Source organism: Electrophorus electricus, chromosome 5 (assembly GCF_013358815.1).
Source record: "Electrophorus electricus isolate fEleEle1 chromosome 5, fEleEle1.pri, whole genome shotgun sequence".
In the NCBI taxonomy this organism is placed as follows: Eukaryota; Metazoa; Chordata; class Actinopteri; order Gymnotiformes; family Gymnotidae; genus Electrophorus; species Electrophorus electricus.
The window spans coordinates 10938513-10965870 of NC_049539.1; the positions used below are offsets into that span (position 1 = coordinate 10938513).

General features: G+C 41.1%; 2 protein-coding genes across 3 annotated transcripts in view; both read right to left on the bottom strand.

Annotated features, from left to right (window-relative positions):
- Positions 1 to 18457, bottom strand: part of cpne4a (copine IVa) — a 55021-nt gene extending 36564 nt beyond the window's left edge. For both annotated transcript variants that reach the window (XM_027005391.2, XM_027005390.2), the window contains exons 1-2: positions 18251 to 18457; positions 11890 to 12087 (exon numbers count right to left, since the gene is read on the bottom strand). In XM_027005391.2, coding sequence (XP_026861192.1) covers positions 11890 to 12060 — 171 coding nt within the window. In that variant the 5' untranslated portion in view covers positions 12061 to 12087; positions 18251 to 18457. The remainder of the gene's footprint in view (positions 1 to 11889; positions 12088 to 18250) is intronic.
- An 840-nt stretch (positions 18458 to 19297) lies between these two features.
- On the bottom strand, positions 19298 to 26917 carry cmtm6 (CKLF-like MARVEL transmembrane domain containing 6). The gene is made up of 5 exons (XM_027005392.2): positions 26784 to 26917; positions 26358 to 26499; positions 21642 to 21818; positions 21332 to 21430; positions 19298 to 20794 (listed from the first exon to the last, which is right to left on the bottom strand). The coding sequence occupies exons 2-5, from the start codon at positions 26484 to 26486 to the stop codon at positions 20636 to 20638; spliced, it is 564 nt and encodes a 187-aa protein (XP_026861193.2). The 5' UTR covers positions 26487 to 26499; positions 26784 to 26917; the 3' UTR covers positions 19298 to 20635.
- Positions 26918 to 27358: the final 441 nt, after the last annotated feature.

Here is a 27358-nt window from a genome sequence, read left to right on the forward strand (position 1 = left end):
ACTGTTATAAATATTTATATCTATAAATGTTAATATCTATAAACAATTTTTTTATGGTGTAGATGATAAATGTAAAATTCAAATTCCACCAAAAACTACATGAGACCTCTTGATATTTTGACATTGGTAGCCTCCGTCAGACTATGGTGGCTTTGCATGTGGCTTTTGTTTGTTTGTTCTTTTGTTTCTCATGCCTGTTTTGGTTTGTTTCCACACCACCCTCAGGTGGTCCATATTTGCCCAATTCTCTGCACAATCTGCACCTCCTTTTATAAGCCATTTCTATTTCTACGACTGTTGTCAGTCATTGTCATTACATTGGCTTTGTTCTGTTCCTGTTAGTGCACTTTTATGTTTGGTTTTGTTGTTCATTAAACTCTTCAGCTGGAGACTTGCGTTTGCTTCCCTTTGTTTCCTGCATTTTCTACACCTGTGACATAATGACCATTTTCTGGAAGTTTCCTTTTGATTTCTTTTTACCTTTTTATTTCCCTTGTCTGCACGTGGTGTAGGCCTCTCTCTCTCCTCTACAGTGGCCTGGTGAACGTAGGGGTGCTGTTACCCGAAGCTTGCCGGGGACTCGTTTTGCCCCAGACTTCTCTGCATGGGCAAGGACACCCCCAGATCTCGCCCCGGGAGGCATAGGTAGTCCTGTAGAGTTCATCATGGATGTCTGTGCTGCTTCCAACTCATGTGTGGAGTCAAGGGTCCAGCTGTCTCAAATGAGGGAGCTGTGACATGTTCCATCAGAGGGAGCCTTCAGGAGCCTATGCCTTTAGGAGCCTGCACCGGAGGTCCTAGATCATGGTATCCAGTACCCAGTTGAAGAAGGTGGCTGCCAAAATCTGGGGACATGCAGTTTCAATAGGTCCAGGGCTTGAGAAGTATGGTGTCCTTGAAGCTCTCCATGCCCAGGCCGGCACAGTGCCTGTTGTGTGCCCACCCCTCTCCCTTTGTCTTGCCGCTGATGTGGTGCCGTGGTGTTTTGTTGGGGAGTACTGTGACAATATCCCCCTCCCACCAACGACCTCTGTCATATGGTGGCAGCTTTGGACATGGCTTTTTTTTTATGTTTTCAGTCACACGTCTTTGTTTTGGTTAGTTGCCACGCCGCACTCAGGTGGTGTGTTCTGCCTGGTTTGTCACACCACCTTTGTATTATTATATCACTATGCTGCTCATGATTTAAGCCCTTTTTTCCATCACTGTTGTCGGTCATTGTCATTACGTTGGCTTTGTTTTGTTGCTGTTAGTGCACTTTTTTGTTCGATTCCGTTTTTGTTTGTTTCCTTAAACTCTGTTGGAGACTCGTGTTTGCTTTCTACTTTTTTCCTGCATGTTCTTTGTCCACATATATTGCGTTTATTGACTTCAAAACTACTACATAAGGAGAGCAATTATTGTCTGCCTTGTACTTTGTGTACACAATTTGTGTAAATTTTTTGCTTATACTTGATCTAATTCAAATTCTCATCTAATTCAAAATTTACAACACATTTGTTCAGCATAATGTTTGGTATATTGGTATATTAATATTTACAGTGAAATTATTTTCTTAAAGTGCAGTCAGTAACAAACTGCACACTAACAGTTGTTGATGCTTTGGCTTAGTACTCAATGACTACGACTATTTAGATAGCAATAATAATAAAAAGTGTTTTTGGAGCACTTTTTGAACATGGTTTATCACCTTCCTTACAAAAACCTACACTAGACAATGATAATGCATCTATTAATAAATAAGGGGCAGCATGTATAGGAGGGATGTATAGTGGCTTAATTTTAAACATAAAACAAAGAAGCAGTGAATATACAGGAGCATATTACATAATATTTCATCACTCTCACACCTGCCTGTGTGCGTTTGATTTTATTTTTACCCAGTTCTCTCTCTCTCTCTCTCTCTCTCTCTCTCTCTCTCTCTTTTATGTGCGTCTGTACCCGAATCCATCCATATACAACAGCCCCCATTCAGATACAATTACTCCACCTGAAGTCAGCTTGGGTGTTGGTGCGGGGGGGGGGGGGAATGCAGGGTTTTTTTTAGGTCTATGTGTAGGTCTATGTTTTTTAGGTCTATGTGTGAATACAAAATTCAATTCAAAATGTATTTATACAGCACTTTTTACAACAAATGTTGTCACAAAGCAGCTTGTCCAAGTCCAAGCCCCCAGTGAGCAAGCCAAGGGCACAGTAGCAAGGAAAAACTCCCTAGAGCATGAGGAAGATAGGAACCAAGACTCAAAGGGGCGGGGGGGGGCATCCTCCTCTGGCCAACCATGGTCACCACAATAATAAGAGAAAACTTAGAAAATGAAAAAATAAGCAATTCATGTCTATACCAACTTTCTAAAGGTCCTAGTCTTGTCCTGAGGTGTGCATGTATGTGACCCAACCCGCAAGAGAACGTCCATTAAGGGCAATGGAGAAGTCGTTGCCTAAGCTGGAGGTGTGGTGGGCTACAGCAGGAGACATCAGGAGAAGGTAGGAGCAGCCATAGTAGTTGAGACGGTTAGAGGCTCAGTAACACCATAACATCCCACAAGAGAACGTCCATTAAGGGCAACAGAGACTGCATTACCAATGTGCTGATGACCTGCACATGCCTAACGAATGTATTCACTACCAGTGCATCCATAACCAGTGTGTGCATTACCAGTGCATGCATAACCAGTGTGTGCATTACCAGTGCATCCATAACCAGTGTGTGCATTACCATGCCAGCCAAATGCCTCATGAAGAGGAAATTATTTAGAACCGTTATACACATTTTTTATGACTTAGTGAGAATTGCCTATAGTATTACATACAGGCTTTTACATATATCATTTATATAATATTACACACAGGTTTTATATTATACTACACACAGGTTTATGGTTCAGCATATGGTCATCCCTGAAGCTTCTTTCATCTATTAAAGTTTTGGGCTTGGAAAGAAGATTTTAATTATAAACAAGCTTTAACACCAATGGGGGCATACGAGAGCAGTCATTACGACATGGACAGTAGACTTTAGGAATCTGGGAGAATCAAGCTGAACCTTTTGGGGGGGTGGGAGTAGGGGGACTGACTAAATTGGACTAGGAGCACACAGATCACTAGTGTGCTGGTGTCCACAGTTCAGATTAATCAAACTCATCTCTGCAGAAGAAGTGTGTTAACGGGCCTGTGCTACTTGCACTATTGATGAGGATCTTTGGGACTTAGAAAGAAAAGCTCTCCTCATCCTTTCAGACCATAAGACCTTAAGGTGGGTCAAGGCATCTTAGCTGTCTATTTCAACCAAGGCAAAGATGAAAGAGACTGCCTAAGAGGGACATGTTCTTCCACAGAGCAATAAAGTAACTATTTCCTTTCATTAAATATTTTTAAACTAGAATTTTGCGCATAAAAACTACTGGGTGAGTTTTACTAATTTAAAGTGAAGTACTCTTTCTTTCTCTCAAAAAAGAAATCACTCTTTAGTCTTTATTCTAGTTTCTGAGTTTTTTTCGTGGCCTGACTCCAACAGCCAATGAGCAGAAAGAAGCTGAAGTCCTTCTGAGCAGAGAATGAAATTACGGAAAAGAAAAAGATTTCATCATTTTATATATATATATAAAATACACACACACACACACACACATATACATATATACATATATACATATATATATATATATATATATATATATATATATATATATATATTATATATAGTCCCCCTCATGCCACGAAAACAGTTGTTCCATCCAGGCATGGACTCCACAAGACCTCTAAAAGTGTCCTGTGCTATCTGGCACCAAGACATTAACAGCAGATCCTTTTAAGTTGTGAAGTGGGATGCCCATGGATTAGACTTGTTTGTCCAGCACATCCTATATGCATATGCTCAATCTGGTTGAGATCTGGGGAATTTGGAGGCAAAGTCAATGCCAAATCAACTCTTCGTCAAATTCCTCAAACCATTCCTGAACAATTTTTGCTGTGTGGCATGGCAAATTATCCTATTGATAGAGGCCACTGCCATTAGACAACATTGCCCAGAGCATAGTTCCCAGAGCACTGCCTATGCTTTCTTCCCATAGTGCATCCTGGTGGCACCTCTTTCCCAGGTAAGTGATGCAGATGCACCTGGCTGTACACATGATGTAATCAAAAATGATGTTGAGTTAGCCTGTACTCCCTACATACATCAGTGAGCTTTGGGGGCCTGCTCTGTCAGCTCCAGAATATTGTCTGGCCATCATAATTTAGCCCTTGTCAAAGTCGCTTAGATCCTTATACTTGCCCATTCTTTTCACTTGCTGTCTGCCACTTTGATGAGATAATCAATGTTATTCACTTCACCTGTCAGTGGTTTTAATGTTGTGGCTGATTGGTGGATGTGGCTGTGTGCATTTGGAAAGTTTTTAAACCCTTTCCATTTTTTGCCATTTTGTTATGTTGCGACCTTCATTCTACACTCAGTACCCAATAATGACAAAGTAAACAGAACTTTAGATTTTTTTTGTAAATTTATTGAAAAGGAAAAACTAAAATATTGCATTAATATAAATAATCAGACACTTTACTCAGTACTTATTTGAAGTACCTTTGGCAGCGATTACAGCCTCCATTCTTCTTGGGGAGGATGCCACAAGGTTTGCACATTCTTCTCTGCAGATCCTCTCAAGCTCCAGGGACTGTCAGTGGACAGCCATTTTCAGGTCTCTCCAGAAATGTGTGACTGGGTCCAAGTCAGAGCTCTGGCTAGGCCACTCAAGGACATTCACAGCATTGTCCCGAAGCCACTCCTGTGTTGTCTCAGCTATATGCTTAACGTCATTGTCTTGTTGGAAGGTGAACCTTCAGCCCAGTCCGAGGTCCTGAGTGCTCTGGACTATGTTTTCATTAAGAATATATCTGTACTTTGCTCCATTCAGCTTTTCCTCAACCCTGTCCCTGTCCCTGCCTCTGAAAAACACCCCCCAGCATGATGCTGCCACCACCATGCTTCACTGTAGGAATGGTATTGGGTAGGTGACAGTGACCATTGGGTTCTTGGTCATCTCTCTTACCAAGGGACCCTTCTCCCCCAATTACTTAGTTGTGGGTCAGCCAGCTCTAGGAAGAGTCCTGGTTGTTCCAAACTTCTTCCATTTAAGAATTATGGAGGCCACTGTACTCTTTGGAACTTTCAGTGCAGCAGAATTTTTTGTACCCTTCTCCAGATCTGTACCTCTACACAATCCTGTCTCTAAGCTCTACATGCAGTTCTTTTGGCCAGAGGAGGATGCCCCCCCACCCCCACCCCCACCCCTTGAGTTCCTCTAAAGGTTTCCTCCTCATGCTCTAGGGAGTTTTTCCTTTCCACTGTCAGTCTTGGCTTGCTCAATGGGGTCTTGGACTTGGACATTTGTAAAGCTGCTTTGTGACAACATCTGTTGTAATAATGCTATATAAATAATTTGATTTAATTCTTTCGCCTCATGGCTTGGTTTTTCCTCTTATATGCATTGTTAGCTGTGAGACCTTATACAGACAAATGTGTGTCTTTCCAAATAATGTCCAAGCAACTTCATTTACCACAGGTGGACTCCAATGAAGGTAGAGAAACATTTCAAAGATGATCAGGAGAAATGGGAGTCCCACAGAGCTAAATTTCAAGTGTCATAGCGACGGGGGTATATATCACTGGTTCATAGGACACGTTTTTAGCCAAACCCCGAGAATGTGTACCAACTAGAATATCCTGAAGTTTGACCCCACAGGTACAAAGCAGGTCACCTGCTGAAAACACACCTCTTTTGCGACCGGCAGATTCTCCACTGAGACATAACATGTTTACTCACCCTGTTCATGAAATTATTGACAGGATTTAGAAAAGTTCAGAGTGTAAGGGTGTTGAATGAGGAGACCTTTGTATGGCAGAAAAAATAAGCCATTGACGCACGACTTCTATGGAAATGCATGTAGCATCTACTCAGATTTTACTGAAACAACGCCATGAAGATGAGATGAGAGACTGCGCTGATCACAGCCGTGATAACTGTAGATAAAACATTTATAAAACCTCACCTAACAGGAAAACTATTTTTAAACAGGCATAAATTAGCATGGTTGCCTTATCCAATTTCCGTCTAATGTAGATACGCGTTTCGTTTTTATCGATTTGTATCAATCCCATTGCGGAAGTCAATGTACAGCACTAATCCAAGTCCATTCATTAAAGAAGATGACTACAACGTAGTTATGCCGTTTTAAAATGTCTCCCTTTGACAGACCGTGATGTAAGCCTGCATGAATGGAAACGACACCTAAAGCTTTACCAAATAACAATGCCACATGGCGTTCTCGCTTATGATTTAGCAACGTGAGTTCTCCCCATTTTGATGAGGCCCGTAGAGAGATGAAAGTTACTGTCGACGAGACGCTGCGTCGTGTCCGCGACAGGAAGACTCTCGTCCTGGCTCTGCTGAGTTTGCTGCGTGACGCTGACAGCCGCGACGCGGAGATGAAACGCTGAAAAGCCGTTAGATGTCTGAAGTGGTGCTCTGAACGCTTTAGATGACGATCATTCATCTTTTACTTCTGTTTATTTTCACAGCCGCAGAATAGGGGGGAATTCTACAAAGTGGGTTTCGCTATTAATCCAGTTGTTCACTTGGAGTTCACCACCCCTGCATGCATTTCAAAGACCAGGCAACAGGCCTGAAGGACAAAAGCCAGCTAAATAATAGGCTACAATATACTAGTTATATTATAACTATACTACGTTAACGCTAGCTAGTTAGCTAGCTATATTAAATATCTACTCCATAGAAATTAGCAGTAAGAGTCGACAAAGCAAGAAAACTGCAGTATCATAAGAAGTTAGCTATAAAGATAGTAACAACAATACGCCACATCAAAACCACAACAGTCTTCTACAATAAACAATAAAAACGGCAGATGCAACAATCAAATTAAAGTATTCCTACCTACGCTTACCATGCGGAAGGTTCGGATATGCAGCTGGCTCGATGCTTTACCAGTGTTGCCGCTGTCACTGCTTAGGGTAGTCAGTTTTCTGTTTTCAAAAGCCTGAAAACTGTTAAAGCAATTTTATCTTGTGCATTTCTATGCTTCTTATTTGCTTGTTAACACACAAAATAAGTTAAACCTGGCTAAATCCAACATTGCCAGCAGTCTCGATTTAGCGCCAGAAATGTTGATGATGCAATGACCTACAGCCAGTGACGTTCAATCAAATGTGTAACGATGTGAGTGAACACAATGGACACAACCAAATATGCATCTCATTCGCAAGCTCATTATTCAATAAAAAACTATTTAAAAGACATAATCTGCTGTTCTTACAATTTTATTTTTAAGAAAGCATGTTTTAAAAAATGAACAAAACCATACAAAATGTACACAGGGTGTGTATAGGTTTATGGCTGCCGGTGCCAGCAGCTAAGACTACATACACTAAGCAGCTCTGACGAAGGTTTGCTAGAGTTATCACCTGCAGAATCTGCAGTGTGAACCCTCCCGCAGTGCGGCTGATATTATTGTTTTCAAGAAGTAATTATATTAATATTATGAGTTGATATTAGACCAAATATAGACATTTCAAACATCTTCAAAACGTAGTTTTCAGAGGATTCAATCATTTTAACTTTCTTCGCATTTCACATAAGGCGATGACTATAACAGGGCCGATCGTTGGCGCTTTTGGCCCATTATATTTTAAAAAAAGGCCGTAATTTACCAAGCGCTCCAAAGCTTTCTGCGCAACTCGGCTCTTTCGTAGAGTCATGAAGCAAACCCTACTGAGAATTTTAACAATTATAACTAGGCATTAAAACATATGTGGCTTTAGGCATCGGACCGTTTAATGGCATCAGTCTTACCATGAGTCTTATATTTCTTACAGCCTGCATATCCCAACATTTTTGCTCCTTCTGTAAATGAAAGAGATTGCATGAATATAAATATTTCCATATGATTAATGTGCAGACAATAGTAATGCTTCTTATCACAAATAACTAGGCTATGTCATGAACTGAGATATATATTCTAAAATAGTACAATATCTGAAGCCTGGATAACAGTCATACTACATTAGCTGAGTGAGTTAAGAGCACATGTATCTGAAAGGCCCAGTTCCACTACCTAAGTGAGATACATACATGAGATACATGTCTTTTTAAGGGCCAAATTTATGTGGTCACATCTGAAGATATGATTGACAGGTATACTTTATACAGATCAGTTACATGCAAATAGGAAAAAAAACTTACAATTAACCCTGAGATTCTAAAGTTCTGTATTTAGCTATTTCACTTAAGCACATGGTTCTATGCAATTTTTATGGCTTTTATATATGTACCGTGAGCATTGTTGTGGTAAGAAGGTGCATTGTTGTACACCCGCTTACTATGAGAGTACAAATTACAAATTTATAAGCCTAAACTCATATTATTATTATTATTATTATTATTATTATTATTATTATTTATTTGCAATACCAACTGCTATTCCTGTGCTGATCTTGCTCTGTTAATTTTTATGTATAGTCTTCATATGTAGACTGTAATATTTCAAGTTCTGAAGGAACAAAATTATAAGGTTGACAATTTTTGTTGTTTACATCCATGTTAAATCCTATTATCAGTGATCAGTTGATATTGGTTTTTAAAGCTAACTTTGATCACACTTCAGTTAAGAGCAACAAATACTCAACTGATAGTTCAGCCTTAAGTTAACATTTACATTTACGGCATTTAAGACTTAATAAACTTATTTTAATGAACGACACACACCCCTCCCCCATCCCCTTTTAACTTTCCTTTTTCAAAATTTTGTTTGTGTTGTGCCCCCAACCACAATACTAACCTGTGTGTGTGTGTGTGTGTGTGTGTGTGTGTGTGTGTGTGTGTGTGTGTGTGTGTGTGTGTGTGATGAAATTCCAGTGCATTGCCTTGAGGTGCCAGATGTATGTGCCTGTTTCATCTAAATGACTGACAGTTAATCTAACTAGTTTTGGAAACTCATCTCTTCTCTGGTAAAGGCAGAGTCTGGAATTAAAGATGACATCTTCCATGAAAACAGCCTGAATGAAACGTATGGTAAACAAGACATCTGACATAAAACAAAAGCACAAAACAAAGTGTGTTGTTGTTGTTGTTTTTTTATCCCCATCATATAATGCACTGTGCAGTATGAGCAGTGAACATTCACAATCATGCTATGTAGTTACACTCTCATTCATTTGCTGCTAGCAATGTTCAGATTTCCCTAGAGGAGAGGAAGGCTGAAGATGCAGGCAGCATACATATACATATATACATATATGCAAACATACATACATTCAAATCCAAATGAAAAATCCTCCCTCTGTGAAACACCCCACAGAAATTCCCATCCAGTATCTTAGCAGAGGTGTTGCAAGAACATGGACTAGACCTCCCTGGTGCAGCACCTGCAGACTGGGAAAGAGCTGTGTGCACCAAAGACTAATACTGTGCACCAAAGACTAATACTGTGCACCAAAGACTCAAACTGTGCACCAAAGACTCAAACTGTGCACCAAAGACTCAAACTGTGTGCCAAAGACTAATACTATGCACCAAAGACTCAAACTGTGCACCAAAGACTCAAACTGTGCACCAAAGACTCAAACTGTGTACCAAAGACTCAAACTGTGCTGGTGCGTGAGACAAAGAAGCAATAAAATCAACAAATTGATCCCCTCACAGGACTCCACATAAACCATCAAACCTTTTAAATCATTTAGGCTTAGACTTCAAATAACTCAAAGGCTTATAAAAAAATGTTGTTTCACAGTAAAAAAGGGCAGAATATATATACATGCACACACGTATATGTACATTCATGCATAACCTTCATTTTTAGAATGAAAAATAAGTGCTTCTGTATGCACATTGTAAATCAGAAAGTGAATTTGTAAAGTGAATCATTCATTACATTTTTGTTACCTTTCAATGAGAAGGAGCTTTAATCAAAAACCAGTGACTTATGTGACCCCTAGTGTCTAAGCAGGTGTTCTCGGGTACTAACAGCAGGCTCATTCCCCGGGGAAGAAGGCAGCAGGCACAGTCTGGTAGAGAGTTTATCTTTACAAGCCTCAAGCAAGCTAGCCATGTGGTTTCACAGGAACAACCAAGTATGAAATATTGATTTGAAGCGCATTTATATAATGTGACTCAATTATGAATACATTAAGGAGCAGGTGTGTCTGAGGATGACAATGTCATCACACCACTAAAGCGCTGGATTTCTTCTTTGCAGAGTATAGTGTTTGACAGCAGCTGTACATAAACAGGAACTGACTTTAATTGCAGGTGTGGATTGTTTTTCAGATAATAAGCACATAGCCATCACAAATTTCTTCTGCTGCTGCTGCGTGTTCTTCCTTGTCAAATCCATTTGATGAGGCTGCTTTTTCTCATCCAGTTAAGAGTTGTTCAAAACAAGGCACAGCTGTGTAAACCCCCTTTGTGCAGGCACACTAAGTAAGCATGCATGATCTCCAAAATTTCTCTTATTTCAAACACAGTTGAAACTGACAATGAGTCACAGCTGTACATACCCCTAACAACACATAGCTGAGAAGCCAGGAGGTTATGCGTGGGTTTGGACTATTACCTTCAGCAATCTCTTTGAGAGGAACAGAGAATACCTCCTCCTGGTGAACTTTTATGGAACAATGCTGCCTTATGAGCAGCTGCTAACTCAATGTAATTAGCATATTTTAACACCACACAGCTGTTTTGGAACCCATTTTGACAGGGTGACAGCTGTAGCAGGCTGTATTTTTAGCTGTGTCTGTTGTCAAGCCCTTACTCCTTGGAGAGGTAAGGGGGTGGTCTCCAGAGTAACAGTCATGTTGTTGTTCTGCACTGGGCTGGATCACAGCAGCAAAGCACTGTGTCTGTATTTGGCTTGACAACAATGTTTGCAGGGCTAGCTAACAACAGTGTGTTCGCTTTCCGCCTCTGTACAGGGGACTGCGCCGTGGCATTGCCCGAAAATGATGCAATGGCCCAGACACAGTTCTGCTAGAATATGGGGAAAGATGGGGAGGGCACCAATAATTCCCCACCAATAAAGAGAGCATCCAGGCTCAAATTGGAACCTTTTACAGTATCTCAGCATGTTTTCCTCCAGCAGAGCCATTCATAGCAAGCTGTAACTGCAAGCTGGAGTCATTCTATAAACAGTTAACATCGAGCAAATAGTGCTGGGAAGAGCTTGATGCTGACGGGCTGGCATAAGACCCACAACCTGACAGTGAGATCTCACAGAGAACATATGTAACCTACAAATACACACACAAACACACACACACACACACTGGCATGCTCACAGCACAAGCATGCATATCCACCAACATGTTTTCAGGCACCTGAAGCTTACAAGCGCCACATCTCCAGACAGACTGTTACTGAACGCAGCAGGCAGTGTAACAGCAGACCTATGCCGTGCAGACAGCAGACAGCTCAGTCCTGCACAAGGTTTCTCTGCCCAGCACAGTAGGTAACAGAGCAAGCTGAGAGCAAAAGAGGGAAAATACCCAGGATTTTAGAAATCAGTGTTTCCTGCTCCTGTTATATCCTATTACAACATACCCATGTTAAGTTCCTGAGGCATCTGTTAATTAGCTGAGACAGTGATGAAATGAGTTAAGAGTACAAGGAGCAAGGAAAAGTGGGTGTGGCTACTCAAAAACAAGCACTGGGAAACACTACTATAGCAATATCTAAGTCCACACTGAGGCTCTTTCTGCTGATGTTATTGAGATGAGCAACTCTGCATGTAAAAAGAGCTAAGACTAAATTTCTAAGTGGGAGGGGTTTCAGGTGTGGTCTTTGCCCCAACCCCCCATAAATAAATAAACAAATAAATGCATGAACTGACCTCCAGCCATTGGCCGTGAGACTGCATCTTGAGGACCACGCAGGGGTCGGGCTTGGACAGCGCATCACGGTCAGAGATTCCCTTACAGGCTACACGCAGCTCCACCTTGGTCAGACACGGACTGCTGAACAGGCCCAGCGAGGTGGCAGCCGACTCGTAGATGTCATTCATGTTTTTGTCGCTGATGCTGAACTAACGCTGAAAAGCAGAACGGGGAAAGATCGATTTTGATCTGAAAGGACGAACACTGGTGAAAGATTGTTTGTCACAATATTTAGTCCCGGATTGCAATTTATCTGAAAATCTTGCAAAGAGAAATAAGCTTTAGGCCAAACCTTTGACACAAAAAGTATGAGCAATAAAAGAAAATACAGGAATTTGTCTCCAGTATAATAAGTCATATTTCAGTCATGCAGTGCAGCGATGAAACAAAGAGGCGTGGTTACATGATATGGGAACAGAAGCAACTTTTTCATTAAGGCAAAAGAAAGAATAATTGGCTTGGCAGCAAACCCCTTCACCCAGTTTTCCCATATGATTCTGCCTCTGGAGAAGACATGCGCCCCTGAGACATGCAGAGCACGTGTCAGGATCAAACACTCCCTCGCTGAGAAGGCCTGGGCGAATTTAGATGAATGGATGAGGCAAATATGAGCTGATGAGGAAAAATAACAAGTAACAACAAACTGACTGAGATAAAACTCTATAAGCAGTGAGAGGTGAGGAGAGAGATACAGATAGGGAGGGAGGTGAAGAGAAGACTGGAGATAGGAAGAGACAGATAGAGAGAGGGAGAGAGTGAAAGAAAATGAGAGACTGAAAGAGAACAAGACCGAGAGTAATAGGTAGAACCCCTGAAAAAAATGCACTGAAAGCTCTGTGTTAGTTAAATTCACTTCTAGACAGTCCACAGTCCTGGTGTCAGATTTCAGTAAACAATGTCTATGGATATTGTTCACATGAGAAATGAGTTTATCATCTCGCAGGAATACCTGGAATTGATTCAGTGGAGGCATTTACACTAGCTCTATTGTGTATGCCATCACAATTATTGTACTGCTTACTCCTAGACTGCTACAGCTCAATCAAAGTACAATTCCTGACTGGGCCATAATCATCTATCTTTCCAGCAGCTGCATGCTGACAGATGACAACCCTATATACTTCACATCACGGCCAACAAGACAGAGGTGAGCATTTCCTCATGCTCTGTGTGTGTGTGTAAGCCTCACTGTTTAGCTGTGCTTTCTTAAATGCTGCAGGCTGATGTTCCCATATTGTTCGCCTCCCTGTGGAAAATATCACACTAGCACTCCACTTGAAACAGAAACAATGTGAGCAGTGTACAGCTGAGACCCCTCTAGAAATAAAACTGTGACAGAATGATTTGATCTGAATCTGAATCTGAATCTGAATCTATACCACTGACATACAGTCAAGACAGAGTTTCATTTATTTACTTGCACTTACAATATACTGAAATATTTTCAGAACAACGTTAAATCAGTGGGGATTTGTGAGTGGGTTTGTCCACGTGCATGTGTGTGTGAGTGTGTGTAAGAACAGCACCGAATGAGAGTGAGCAGCTCCCTTCAGTGTCGCTCTTTTCTGGTTTGTGTATTCTCCTATTGGTGCGCCATTTGTGTAGAACTGTTTCACTGTACCATTTGGGTCTGGCTTATTCTTAATAGTTAGCACATTATCAAGCTGTTATTACACTTTATGAAATCAGGTTGAAATGTCATTTAACTCAGGATACTGACAGTTGCTGTAGTGGTTACTCAGTTTTCATAATCTGCACAAAACTATCGTATATAAAGCATAACATAAAATCAACTTTGCAGATTTGTCCATGGTACAAGACTCATCTATGTGAGTCTAGTGTAGTGCACTGTATATGGTCGGTCGTGCTTTCATAAATAAATCAGAACACTAAAGTACTACTCACTGAGGGAAGAGTAATGTAACTTTACTTCTGGAAAAATGCCACCTGTGGGCAGCAATTCTGTAGAGCTGTATTTGCTGTTAGCTATTCTTCCTGTCATATATTCGGCTTTCTGTAGACTTGCACTATTGCCTGTTTGCATTATTTGTAGTAAACCCACTTCTTTACTGGCCAGGGAAACCACTGATGCCATTACTGTCAGCAAAATCAACAGTTATTGATTATTCAGTCATTGTGTAAACCAAGAAAGATACTGCAGAAGTTATGAACCAGCTGAACCAGAAATTTGAAAACATATCAAAGCAGGAAGAACACTGACCAGTGCAATGGTATGGCTCTTCAGCACAGGAACCAAAAACACAACCTCTTGCCCCCCCCCCCCCCCCATACTCTTCACCCTGCCTTTGATTTCTTTGTGTGGTCAAATCAAACATAAGCACATGAGTGCATGCTCATTAAATATGATAACACGTCGGCTAGGCCGAGAAGAGAACAAGCCAGAGAGCTGGCTGTCCCTACACTCTGGGTGAGGGATGAGAGCTTCCAGCTGTCGTGGAGAGGAGGCCTTGAGAGAGAGTTATTCTTCGGAGACAGATCATGGAGCCAGAGCTGATGGGGACGTGCGTGTGGTTAGGCCTCGTCTCAGCAGCTAACACTCCCTCTGCCTCCCGCCTGCGGTGAGGAGATGAGAAGTAACTCTAGCCTCTGGGGCAACAGCACAGCAGGAGCGCACATGGAGATGCTCAGCGTGCATCCTGCCTGTGGAGCCTGTGTTTCCCGCAGTAATTAGCTGTCAGTACATAATCAGGAAACAAGACAGCGAACAACAGCTTCATGTTTTGGAAGGGGGAGCCATCGGAAAGGGATTGTGGCAGAGCTGGGAGACCTGCAGGGGGTTTGGGTTCAGAGATAAGTAGCACGCAGCTTCCTGGAGCGTTAAAATGAGCTGATCCCTCAATTTTCCATGGCGAAGCCTACCTTGGCCAGCCTTTCCACACTGCTGATCCCTCTAATCTGTGACCACTACAGCGAGCAGAAGACCGAGCAGAGAAAGTTTCACTGCATAGCAAGTGGAGTCTTTCTGACAATCCATTGCACAGACACCCAAAAGGCAATGCCCTCATTTTCCCAGAGTGCACCTACCAAATCTGCAGAATGAGCTGGCGTAATTATGAGCTCCTCAGCCTTTTTTGCACCTCCAGAGACACCTTACAATGAGCAGCGAGAGAACAGCGATGTCAGCACCGCCCCTCCTCATGAAAAAGTCAATTATGCCATACAAGTCAATCACTGTGCAGCCCACAAGCCTGAATAATTACATCTTGTCCTGCTACCCAGAGCGACGTGCCCCAGATGTCCGTCACCAGGAGACATTGAGAAAGAGATGTCTGGGATAGTACCACACAACCAAAACCTCAGACGAGAAAGTGACCTGTAAGCTCACCATCATCTGGAACAACAGAGACAACGTGTGACACCCATGTATCTGCAGACATGTTTTTAGGACTAAATTAACATGCTTAATTAAGACCGACTTGTTCCATATTATTGTCCATCTGATTGAACACCACATGTGCTCAGTGTCCATCAAAAGTTTCCATTTCCCAGTAACAGTGAATGAACATGCAATGTTTTCTCTTTAAAATCACATGCGTAATTTTGACCACGGAGCAGAGCAACCTGAGGATTGAAAGAGTCAGAGGTCTGAGAGTGATATGAAAAGTTCATAAAGATGAAGTAGTCCATAAAACAAAGAGATATGACCTAAAATGTTAGTCTACCTGAAACAATCCTGCAAAAAAATAATCCACATCACTGACTCGGTAGAACAGCAAAAAAAAATAAGGTCCTCCAAATCATTGTCATAAAAACCTCCTGTGTGCTGAGTTCTTGCCTCGTGGGTCTTTTTGTATGATATTGTGTGGGTCTCCACAGGGGACTGGCACTGTGGCCTAATCAGATCTCCTCATGACGCCATTAGCCTCTCCTTCAGGAATTTTACTGACTCTATTCTCCCACTACCATAGCATAATATCACAGCACTTCTCTGGCTGCCTGACTTACACCTGCCTGCACAACCTCAAACCATACACACACACACTCACACACATTTGTTCTCAAGGGCACTTATCATAGGCATTAAAGGTTTAAATGGCCATAGAGTTTAAAGGAGAGTAAAGAAAACATATACCCTATCAGGAAGAGATCCTTAACAGTTATTTATCATTTAGTTATCATTTGTGCCCCCTTAAACATGGCTAACATGGCTAACACCGGTTGAAAGTTAACTTAATATGGTGCTCACTACAACTACTAAGGGCTTTGCCTCATTATTGATGATTTCAGAATTTCGGTTAAACTTTACTTTTAACTGGTGCAAATTATTGGAATTGATGAAGCCATGTGCATTCTGCCCTGTTGAACAGGACAGAGCCCCACAGCACCAGCAGCAGAGTTTACAGCTCCGGGTGGACAGCACTGTTTGGTATGTTTGGTTCTGAACACAAAGGAGAGGCTGCAATGATTCCCCAGCATATGATGAATGGGCCGGCGTACGGGGGCGGACCTCGCACCGGCGCTTCCCCCTCTGTTAATCACTTCTGTGGGTCCAATGCCTCTGGTCTCTGGGCTTTGATTATTTTTCGATTAGAGATCAGAGGCATGGACCAGACAATACCGTTTCATGATGCAGACATAAGGGAAACAATTGTCCTCGACAATCCCAAAATGCAGAAATGAATTACAATTACAGAAAGTAATGTGTACATTGCACATTTTGAAATCAATCATTTCTGACATAAACACAGTGGTACTCTTTATTATCTGATGGCATAATAATGTTTTACCATCTCAGTGGGACAATATGTCATATCTAACTAAATCTCTCATACCAAGCTAAAAAAGAGAAAGAAACCCCATCAGAAGACAATGCCAGGTCTATAGTCAATATTTGTTTGATCAAATTCTATGTTTGAAACCTGCACCAAGAGAAATTCCTTGTACATTCTTGGCAAATAAAGATTCTGAATCTGATCAGAAATCTGTCAACGTTTCATGATTAAGTCTGCGTTACCGCAGAACTCATTTTCCTGTAAAAGAAAGGAGATTAAGTGGATTTTACAGCAACTCAAAAGTCAGCCCACCTCATTAGTCTCATATCTAGTTAACCACAAGCAAGCTAGTTCTCACTTGGATGTGATTTCATTGGTCACTCCATTTTTACACGAGGACGCTAACAAGGCTGCGGCCACCTTTTCAAACAGGCAGCTCGTTATTTTGGGGGGGCTGAATAATTAGAGGAAGCTTGAATGAATAGGCAAAAAAAAAAAAAAAGAAGGGTCAGAAGCGCGTGGCACAGAAGCCCAGTCAAACCTAAAACTAGGTAATGAGATAAGCACAAAGGTAAAACAATACAGTGTTCAGTGAGCTTGAGCAGGTATTCGACAAATTATGATCGTCTCAGCTGATCTCCCATTGTAAGTAATTGAGAGTCAGGATAAGCTACGTATGTCTATGTAGCCTAACAAAGTGACTTGTTTGTGGTAATTGTGATGATTGTCAAAGATCGATATGTTAACTGGGCTTGAAACTTTAAAACTGCAGGTGGCCTAACCCAAAGTTATAGCGCCGAAAACTCTGGGCTCATTTAAGGAATTGAAAGGCCTAGCTGCCTCTGTTTGACTGTGAGTATTATTAATTATTTTTTATAACACTCTCGGAATGAATTCCACCCGTTAGACACCCAATAATCACTTATGATCACTCGCTTTCAATCGCCACAACAACCGTAGTCTACGGGTCCTCATCTGACCAAGCAAAAACTTCCCATTCCAACTCTAATTTTAAAAACCAAGTACATAAATACGTTGTTGCCTTATAATTAGTTTAATGTTAGAACACGTGATTAAATGTATTAGTGGGAGATTAGTTTGAGAGCCTGGTTATAAGGAGGAGAAGAATAAACATTAGTCTCATTATATTTAAGTAATAGTTGACTATGCCAATATCATTGAAATACCAAAATATTGCAGGACGAACTTGAATGAACTGTACGGAAAGGTGTGTAACACCTGACACGGGTCCTTAAGGCCATTAGGCAGGGTTTGAGGAATTCAATATACCTTGTGACAACGAATCCTGTGAATGTAAATGTTTTGCAATGTCACACAAGCACCTTTACAAACCAGTTATTTTGTCTCAGATAAGCAGTCTTATCCACTTCTCACACACACACATTTGCCTTCAAACATTCGATCAAACGCCTCATAGCAAGAAAAAAACATTTCGAATTATTCCAACTAAGTAGAATATAGTTTGCCCTCTTTTCTTTTATAGCTATACGTGTTGCAAATATTTTTTATATATATATATATATAAACAGGGTTCATACAGGGTAAAAGACAAGCCTACACTCACCTTCAACAAACTTGAATAATAATCCCAGGCAGTCGTTTTTTCAGTTAGTGGAATGGAATTAAACTGAGCAAAGTGCGCAAACGTATGCTCTATACATGGAGTGAAACTCCATCCTCATTCAACTGTAGAGTAGCAAATAGAGGAACAGACAAACCCCGGTAGCCTAGTATATGTTACTCTCTCACTATAAGCGCATCGTGCGCCTATCCCTTTCTTTCCTGAAACACATCACTGGTTAGGATTACTTTCTAGTGCGCTACCAGCAATGGGAGCTACCGTCACCCGCTCAACGTCTTAACCGGAGTGACAGTGACCTCTAGCGTCCAATCTGAGTCATTGTCTTGTAGGTTTTCCTTGGAGAAAGCGTTGGAGTTATTGAAAGTGTTTATTTTCATAACATGAGGCTTGACCAAAAGTTATAGTTCCCAGAAATATTAGGAAACCCTCAAAATGCTAGCCTGTCTGTATACCTGCTGTCATACTCTTTTATTTTTCAAATGCCAGTTTTATGCCTTATTTTGTGTTTTACCAGAAGTAGAACAATTGCACCTATATGTGCTATATAACCATCTCTATTAATAATTAATAGGGATTTAGAGAAGCATTACACTTGTTACTGCATCACTGGAACTTATCACACATAATACTTTCATAGCTACCCATGAAACACTAATGGCTCAAATTCTTTTGTATTCTGTAATATTGTATTAAAACTCAGTCCAGGTTTCAGCACTGTCATTTAATTGTGACAGTGTCTCAGTTTAGGGTATTTTTGGACTAACCTATTTGTGCTACCTAAGGATACTTTAAGTAGCAAATTGCTTCTGTAAGTCACTCAGGATAAGAGCATCTGCTAAAACCCATAAATATAAATCTAACGTGGAAAGTGGCCACTACTGGCTTTAATAGTAGAGGCCACAAAATGGATTTTAATGAATTATTAAAATTGTTTTTTTCGGGGGGGGGGACGACACATAGTGGCTGTGGCAGGCTTAGCAGCGAGTCTTGCAGCAAGGCCAGAACTTAATCACACTGCGTGTGCAATGATATCTTTTGTTATTTTATTGGCATATTCAAAATATAGATAATAAACAGAATGAATCCTCACACTTGTTATAACGGGCAACCCAATGCTAGTCATCCTATGGCAAAACATAAATTGAGAAGCTCATCTCATGATAGGGGTTCGAGGCTCATCTCATAAATAGATGGGCATGTATTACTTGCACTTGGTGCACGTCAATTTGAAATGGAGGGTTTCTGGGAACAGGGGAGGGGTGTTTTCGCTAGATGGGACCGTCCGAACTCGGAGGGCATTCATGTAAATCGGAAGGTCGGTCTCTGGAGAATTGCAGTCCATTTGTTCCTCCGGGCATTTAAAATGAGTGAACGACTAGGCCTACACACTCCCCTCTGCTCGTCGCCCGGCGAGACAAGGTTCTTTTACAGCAAAAACTGTACTAGGCTAAACTACTGAAGTTGACTCACACAGCATCACAGTGGCAACTGCAAAATTACACCTGCATCAGACTCATCTATTTAAGGCACTAAGTGAACTATGCAAAGCTCATTTCAGATAAGAAAATATCAACCTTTAAAAATCTGTACACCCATGCCACTCCTTGCCCCAAAATTATAAACAGCAAAATACAAATTTGAACATTTGAGTGAATCTCTATTTTGTTGTTGATTAAAATCACTTTTTCAGAAAACATAACATTGAAATTGTCACATTACAAATGATTATGCTTGAGTATGAAACCAAACAAAATTTATAAACAGTGCAATATTTAGCCCTGTTGTACAAGGGCAAAGATTGAATATTATTTTTGATGTTTTTGCATCATTTTTAATGGCTCTCATTTTATTGAGCTGCCCATTGCTTTTCTGCACAGATGATTGGTGCTACAGCTCTGAGCAGCTCTAAAAGCCCTATCGAAGGGCTTACACATGCTGGTAATGACACATTCAGTTTTCACAGGCTGTTTTTCATAGAGGACATTTTCTCCCCAAAAGACAATGAATTGAATGAATAAAAAACTGTTTGGTCTAAAAATTGCTTTAGATTTTGTGAGAAGTATAAAATACATTAAGGAATTTCTATACAGCCAGAAAGGCACAGGACTGAACTTCATGGTCCCAACTTCAAGGTCCCTCTTTTGTCTAAGGAGCAATGACAACGATTTTTAAAAATTGTCCCGTTATAAGTGTTAAAATTTGTCCAATTTCATGCAAGTCAAAGAGTCAATGAAGTTAACGTCTGAATTTCATGGTCTCTTTGCTTTGCAAACAAACAAACAACCTGGTGTACAGTGGGTCAGTCCAAGGGGTATATGTGCTTAAAGTGAAGTGGCAGATGAATCGTTTGCACTGGTTCCTGTGGTGTTAGTCAGCTCCATTGACATTCAGTTTCACACTCTCCGGCACCGGCGACGTGGGGACATCTGTTGGCAGTGCGTTCCTGGTCCAACATGGAAAGCCCTTCGTCTGGACAAAGACAGCCACATCCACCAGGAAGGCCCCAGAAGCAAGAAAGCCAAAGGCCTACAGGACAAATTCAAATAAAAGAAGTCTTGAGTCCCAACAACGGTCACTGGCTGAGTGCAGCTCAGTGCTTGAACCTGACCGTGGATCAAATTTATTATGTTTGAGATGTAGGCAAAGAACACAGTGTAAGACTCACCTCTTCCTGCTCACATAACTGCAGTTACAAGAATATAATTCCAAAACAACAACAAATCACTGCACTTAATGCTTTATAGCTGTACTTACAGTTAGAAGAATGACATTTTGAATGGCACTAATAATCTTATACTTACATCTTAGTACGCTGCATTTGGCAGCTTCTTTCAGGACATTTTCTGCTCATTTTGGAGCAGAAAGCTCCAGTCTCCCATCCTGCCCCATTAGCTAAAATCCAGTCTCTCATCCTGTCCAGTTACCTAAGCTCCAGTCTCCCATCCTGCCCCATTAGCTATGTTCCAGTCACTGATCCTGTCTAGTTACCTAAGGTGCAGTCTCCCATCTTGCCCCGTTCGCTAAGCTCCAATGTCCTAATCGATGTGCAGTGGGTTATCTTACCACAGCTGCCTTCTCCTTGTTTGTCTCGCCATTTTGCGCTGCAAAGGTGATCGAGGAGATGAGGAAGAAAGCCATGATTAAAGCTGTGTATCCACAGTCCTGCATGAGAAACAGAAGAGCCATGAGCTAGCAGCGAGTACAGCTTCCCCTCCTGCTTCCTCACTTGTGCGTAATTCTACCATGAAACATTTAATCTAGGCCTAAATTTAATCAAGAGTGGGATCTACTTCTTTCACAGAGACCTGAATCAGCTCTGCATCAGCTCATGCGCTCCCTGACATTTAATGAAAAATAATCTATAGGATCTCACCAACTGGGGCCAGCAGCTGATGCCGACTCGCTGGTGCAACGTTGTGGCGAGGAGGGTGAGAAGAAGGAAGGTGAAGAGGAAAGCTGTGCAGCTGACGAACTCAAAGAAGTAAAGGGCAGTACATGACGTGCAGCTGGTCACCAATTCCTCGAGAGTGAAGGCCACAAGGGAGAGGAGCTGATGAGAGAGGGCATAGCCTAAGAGTCCATGACATATACCAAACACACCACAAAACAAAGAACAGCCTTCGTAAAATACCATGATGCAGGAATATGGACAAAACACAGAATAGCACAGCACTATACACAACAGACAAGACTCTTCTTAAAGGAATGCATCTACTCTAACACAACTAGGTGGCACTATAAGCTCAGATATTTAACAGAAAAATTTGGATGCAATTTTCAGTTGAAGTAAGGAATTAATCTTAGTCTTTAAAGCTTTATACTGATAACAAATGGATAAGAAAAGACTGGGAGGATGTTTGTGGACAAGCAAACTACCTAAAAAAAACAGAAGGGTAAATGTGTTAAAGCACAAACATGTGACTGCAAGATGTCTGCAATCTTTAATAGTGCTCTGGGCATGCACACTGCAATAGGTAGTCCTCTGGTTAATTTGCCCATACCATCCAGGGAAGCCAGTGATCCAGCTCCACAGGGTGATGAGGCTCCTGGACACAAGACCAACTAAGCAAAACTCTTCCTTCCTACATTCTAAAATGAGATCATAAAACAATTGGACATCATATTCCTGCTAGATTAACATTTTTATCTTCTACTTTTATGACCTCATTGCTGTGCGTTTTTGTGACTTGTGACTGATGTATTCGTTTTTGTGTGCATGTTCACACACCACCCCCTGGAAGTTTACTTAGAGTTTTTATTACATTTTATTACATTACATATTTAGCTAACTGTAGCTCAGTAGGCTAGGATCAATGATCCACTGAGAATATACAGACAGAAACATGCATCAATGTGTTGCTTCATTCCTGGTTTTGATTCACCAGCCTTGTCAAAGCAGTTTTATCATCTTGTAAGCCTGAAAAATAACTTTTTGGTGGCTTCCTCTGACAAGCAGGATGTAGCTGCTTTTGATTTCACGAAGGTTGTAATCACACACACACAAACAAACAAAACAAATCCCAGCAGGGAAGAAATAAAAAATATGATTTTTAGAAGCACAGGGCAAGAGATATTGGGGGATCCAAGAATCACATACGCATAGTAATGACACTCACTAGGGATAACATCACAAACAAGAGAACCCAAAATAATTTTTGGGTTCCTAGAACTTAGTTCCTAGAACCCAAGGAAAGGGCAACACCGCCACAACGCAGAAGACAGCATTAAGCAGCAGTGCGAGCAGCACTATGAGTATTCATTCTTTCTTTCTTTTTTAAAAAAAGAACTGAGCATCACAGTGATTTTGGTGAACTTTTTGGGCACAGGCCTTACAAACAACATCAGTAACCAAGAGCACCCAATATCTTCACTGTAAGCCTGATCACATGCATGCTTACACGCGCACACACACACAGTGTGTGTGTGTGTGGTTTAAGCTAATCCAAGGAACTAAATGTTTAACCAAACAACTTTCCAACAATGCATTCCTCCAACAGACCCCAGAGACTGATGATTGTATTCCTTACTGGAGGGTCTGACAAACTAAAACACACCCAAACAGTGAGAAACACAAGGGCCATTAACAAACCTGTCTGTGTATTCTTTGGCCCAGTTAACACTGGCTATGAATTTATAGGCATTTCACAGCAAAAGATATTTAAGTAATTTGGTTTTCCCTGAATTTAGCATGGCAGTCGATGGTCGTTACAATGGGAAAAAGACTGTTCACATAAACTTTAAATACAAGAACTAGTGTAGCACTTAAGAGTAGAAGCCAGGTTTCTATCATACCATAGTGAGTAGAGTGGAAGGCCTATGATAAAAAGGCTGCAATGCTTCTTATCTGTTATCCAGAATGAACAATATCATCTGTGCTACCTTCTGTCCTAATGCTGTGACCATGCACATGGTTACAATCAGCAGGGAAACAATGTGACTTAACCAATACTACTCACTCATTATTTAAACTACTCCCTTATTATTTAAGCCTTCAAATCTAGATGCAAAGGAGTGGATAAAATGTGTGTAATATAAAGAATGTTGTAAGGTTTGAGCTGGAGGAGTCTATAGCAGCTGGAAATGTCCAAGTCTGTTGGACTGAAGGTAACACTGAGGTCCACTTCTGGGCCTCATACAAAGGCTCTTGCTGAGCTCACTAGACTCAGGCAGGAACGGAGCTGGCTTGTGCAACTTCCTCAGCAATCAAAGGGAGTAGCCAGGTCAATTCCAGAATCCTTAACTCCATCCTGCAGGGCTCAGTACAAGGGAAAGCAGCCAACTGGAGATTTCAGTCACCATACAGTGCACCTGTGTTAACCGCAAACACCTTCTCAGGAACCCATGATCATTTGTCTGTTTCTCTCTCAATGGATGAATGAGCACAGACTGATAAGCCAATGCTGTATGCAACAAAAGACATTATAGGGCAATAGTTTGGACAGGACTTCCTCTCAAATACAAAATTAAAAAATAATAATAAAATCCCTAAAATGACTGGGGTAATCAAGTTGTTTTGCATCTTTGAAAAAGTAATGGACAGAAAGTAGTGTTTTGTACCCATTCAATACTTCTTAGTAATAGTAAGGTCTTGTGGTTCCTAGCTGTAGGCCTTCAGTCCAACAACTCTAATAGTGCGAGAGAACCAACCCAGAACTGCCTCAGGCCAAGTCTGATCAAGACCTACTAGCAGCTTCACTGTCACATGTTACTGTTAGCAAACCAGTTTCCCTACAGAAAATGATCTGTGAATTTTCAAGTGGGAAATACCAAGGTATCAACACTGCTAACATGTCTGGATGAGGGGAGGGGAGGGAGGGAGGGGGGGGGGGGGGGGGGGGCCAGGGATTTTCCACATGCAGTATCCATGAGATGCATGAGACACAGATACTATAATGGCTCCCAAATCTACCCATCGCTAGGGAACCTCCTGCACCAAAAGCTGTTAGACTCTATTATCCAATTTGTTTGTTTTTTCCCCCCAAATGTTGCTATACTTACTACAAAATGTATCATTCAGCTGACATGTCATTTTAGCATTTGTTCAAACACAACAGCTATGACAATGACCCAGTGCCCTTTTCTTTTAATTCGTAGCACTCACAGGGCTGCAGTATTAGTGACGCTCCTAGAGTTGCTTCTGGCATTGAAGCTTTCGTGCAATACAACCAAGTGCTAATAAATTTTTAAATGAGGTTACAGGATAATAACAACCTATGTGGGCAAGGACGCTCCTTCATGAGCTAAGGTGAAAATAGAAGCCAAAAAAACAAAGAAAACTGGCATTTCAAAATGATTGCAAGTTATATAACATTTCATTGAAACTAGGTATACACTCTTAAATTACCCCAAGCATATGACCACAAATACAAAAATTAAGTGGAAGTTGCATGACACATTACAGCAGTAATAACCAAAAGTCCCTAGTCAAATACTTAGTGTAACAAATATTTATTCATCCTTCCAGGTAAAGATGGATTCAAACAGGGATTCATATGCTATTTATAAATGAGTTAACAGTGCATAACATACAAATTGTACAATAGGGCATTACTGATAGTTCAAGTTTTTTTTTTTTTTTACAATGAGCCCATAAATATAAAAAAAAAAAATTTTTTAAATGCCCCTTGTAAAGATAGCCACACTACACAAAGGCACTGAATCTTTAATTGATTTGTGTCAATATATGATACTTTTTATCCCAAGCAACTTACAATTCTGAGAGAACACAACTTGAGCAACTGAGGGTTAAGGGCCTTGCTCAGGAGCCCAACAGTGCCAACCTGGTGGTGCTGGGGCTTGAACTGGCAACTTTACTAGTCAAGCACCTTAACCACTGAGCCATCACTGCCCTGTTTGTGTGTCTATCCTATGTGCCTCCAAAAGAACAAAATATTAAATATTACAAAAGTTTTCTGAATAGACAGGCATGCTGTCTATTCCTTAGCAGGACAGTTGACACCATTTCCAAGATGGACAAGTGACGGGAGACACATCAGCCAAATCAAGTACCTCCAATCAAGAAAATCAAGTAAAACTTTCCAAAAAGCAAGGGGTCCTTGCAGAACTCAAGGGATCTAATATGGAGAATATTCCTGCTTAACTAGTAGCCTGCTGCGTGCTGGACTGTGATGAGGGTTACACAGAAAGTGTCAATAACGACACCTTCCACACCAGGATACTGGTAATACCAGTAATACCATACCATAGCAATACCTGGAATTCTGGCGGATTCTGTCCAACATACCTGAATTTTTCGGATAATTCTAGTTTTTTTTGGGGGGGGGGGGGGGGGGGGTTGTTTGTTTGGTTGCTTGGTTTTTATAGCATTCATGGACTTCAATATATCAAAGCTCACAAGATTTTATAAATACGCTAATGAAAGTAATTACATAAACTGACAGCAACGAATAAGCGAGCAAACGGTCACAGACAAGCTTAGGATAAATATAAAGGTCACGAACGCCACTTCGCTGTTTCGCCACATACGTACAGACTGTGTTGATATGTGCTAATGCTTAAAGCTCGGCAAGCAGCGGATAATCGCCTCCTCAACGACACAAACGTAAAGCAAAATGGGCATGCCACTTACCACTTCCAAAACCTTTATAAAGAATCTGATTTTGTCCAGGTGGGCCGACGGTACGACGAACCATTTTCTAGATTTCGCGTCCTGAGTCGTGGTTGTTGTCGTGTTATACACAGGATCTGTGGTGGCCATAATTGCAGCCAATCTGTGGGAAACGCGAATACTTTAGCAATGTAGCGGCTACCCTGGGAAACTGAAGGGATTCATTGTAGCTATTTTAAAGATCATAAATGGCATATCTTCACACATTAGTCTGAAATGTGAACGAAACCAAACCGACAATAACAAAGGCACAAACCGAACACGTTTAGAAAACGAAAGTAACCAATCAGAGAAACATTTAAGCAGCTTTGAATATCCTACAATTAATAAAAGCACTATTATCTTATAAAGTGCTTAAAAGATTGACATTGACAAGAATATTCTTACTTAAACGTCGCCTTATTATATCCTCTGACTGCTCAAACGTCTTCTGTGCTATAATTTCGACTGCAGCGGAAGCTTCCGCACTTCTCTTTTGTTCATTAAAGAGCACGTAGGGCTTGGCAGCATGGTGATTACTTCCCGTCTATGGAGTCTATGGGAGCCTCCCGGCACCACAAAGGTGTGGCTACGAAATCTGGACTTTATACAGCTTTACAAAGAGACTTAACTTACGCATGCACGGAACGGCCAAACAAATGCACAGAAACAGAACTTGTGAACGTTTAACTCATTTCAGGTTTCCACTTCTTAAATTCAAAATGTTTGAGCATGCAGTAAAATTAGGCGCGTGGCCAATTGTGCATTACTTTTTAGCAGTTTCACTCTTCGCCGGGGATCAGAGACTACAGTTATAACGACCTTCAGCGGTGGGGGTAGTTTACCTTACTCTGCTTCTAGGAAACCAAGGCGTATTAATTCGTGTGCGTCAATTTCGACAAACTATTCAGTTAAAATGTTCATATTGGTTTGATCGTTGTGTACTTTAGACTGCATAGCTGTGTCTTGTAGTGTAAGATAAA